The sequence below is a fragment of the Sinocyclocheilus grahami genome, unplaced genomic scaffold (genome assembly GCF_001515645.1).
Source record: "Sinocyclocheilus grahami isolate Dianchi unplaced genomic scaffold, SAMN03320097.WGS_v1.1 scaffold23379.1, whole genome shotgun sequence".
In the NCBI taxonomy this organism is placed as follows: domain Eukaryota; kingdom Metazoa; phylum Chordata; class Actinopteri; order Cypriniformes; family Cyprinidae; genus Sinocyclocheilus; species Sinocyclocheilus grahami.
Window position 1 is genome coordinate 1 of NW_015519125.1, and position 1,806 is coordinate 1,806.

At 36.7% G+C, this 1,806-nt stretch overlaps 1 protein-coding gene across 1 annotated transcript in view; it reads right to left on the reverse strand.

Moving 5' to 3' along the window:
* Positions 1-6: 6 nt before the first annotated feature.
* LOC107580031 (2,4-dienoyl-CoA reductase, mitochondrial-like) overlaps positions 7-1,806 on the reverse strand; it is a gene marked incomplete at its 5' end in the record, with an annotated part of 2,366 nt that continues 566 nt past the window's right edge. Inside the window, 4 exons of the mRNA XM_016265786.1 lie at positions 7-135; positions 242-304; positions 639-785; positions 1,063-1,135. Of these exons, the coding sequence (XP_016121272.1) occupies positions 76-135; positions 242-304; positions 639-785; positions 1,063-1,135 (343 nt within the window). The remainder of the gene's footprint in view (positions 136-241; positions 305-638; positions 786-1,062; positions 1,136-1,806) is intronic.

Sequence of the window (1,806 nt, forward strand, 5' to 3'; positions counted from 1 at the left end):
GTTGATCCTCTGTACTACAATGGGAGATTAAGATCAGGACTGTCATTAGTGCTGAGTTACTGCAGTTTCAGAGGTTTACGATCCTTTTGTGTTTCTGATTTTTGCTTCCATTATGGCCCATTGCTCCTGTGTGACCTAGCAAATAAAATCAAGGTAAACATATAATAAATAAAGTAATAAAAACTCCCCATTGTAAATTTCTGATTAACTGACATTGAAGAAAAATTTTTTTTTAAATCACCTCTTTCATGCCATTAAACTCGCCAGCAAGGGAAACATATTCACCGCCATCCATTCGAATGATCTGTGAGGACAGAGGAGATATATAAGATGGAAATTTGTCTTTCACTGTGAAAAACATATTAGCTGCCCTGTCAGGGCTCCTTAACTTTATAAGTATAGGGCCATTACAGTAATGCACCGGACCATATAATTCCATATTGATCTCTGCAGCACAATTTTTTTCTCTAATTCTTCACAAAATTCCCTCAGATATTCAGAGAGGGAAAAGGGGTGGAGTGTGTGCCCTTGGCACCATTTCCATTTGGCTGTAAACGGAGAGGCCCTGTGGGGATGATGCTAGGTGAGCTCTCACCCAGAGAGATGAAGCACTTTTCACGCAAGGTCACCAAACTCACCGCGCCCGATACCCAGCTGGCATAATCGCTGCAGAGGTAGGCGGCAAGGTTGGCGATCTCTCCAGGAGTTCCCAGACGACCCACGGCTATATTCTCTAACAACAGCTGCTCAAACATACCAGTGGGATCCAGTCTGCTAAAGGCACCCTTCAGAAAAATACCGGAGTCACTGTAAAGCACTGTTTTTCAAATGGATTACATACAATTTTTAAAACGTAAAGCTTTAAAGATTGAAAATAATCTAACAGGACAGAAAGTCAAAGTTAAACTTAAAAACCAAATAATTCAGACTGGTTTTCATTGAAATGATCTGACAAGAAGTATGATTCATTCACAAACTGGACATCACTCCTTCTCCATACACACACCTAGGTTTGGATGATGATATTTTCAGAGAAGAACAACTTAAAAACATGAACATTACCTTGGTTTTGATTGGTCCTGGTTGAATAATGTTGAATCTCATGCCGTATCTGCCCCACTCTGCTGCCAGAGACCTATGGGTAGACTGAATCAGTCAGACCTTTAACACATGCTCTGATTTATTTAAACTTTGTCCTACTTTTCGGGGACATCTGCTCGTCCTATCTATCAGACATGGCCACCACAGTTTCTAGTGCCATGATTTTCCTGAGACAGACTTTTTACCATTAGGTTTATCACACAGGGAAAGCATTAAGAACCATGGTGACTCATAGTCAAGCCAATGAAAATGCAATCAAAGGGCTGCTAAGGCTCTGGTGATCTTATGTACAGAATGTATAGAGTATACTTCAAATCAGAGTGCAATTATGTTGCCACTTTCCACTTCAGCAAAATAGTTTTTTTTTGTAAGGTCCAAATCCTGTATATAAGTACTGTAGGGTCATTGAAAATTCAAAGCAGCAAAAAAGCGATTTTATTGATTTAAAAAATAAATACATTTTAATATTTGTAAGAAAAAAAAACTTATTACACTTCCACATTCAGAAAGCAGAAGCAACTAGTAAAACAACTTCCCCTTTAGTTTGTATTAATGGTGGTTCACAAACATTCAAACATTTGAACTAAACAAAATGTGAAAATTAAATGATTTTTAAAATATTTTATTCATTATATTTATTATATTAATATATTAAAACACTATGACCTATATATATATATATATATATATATATATATATATATA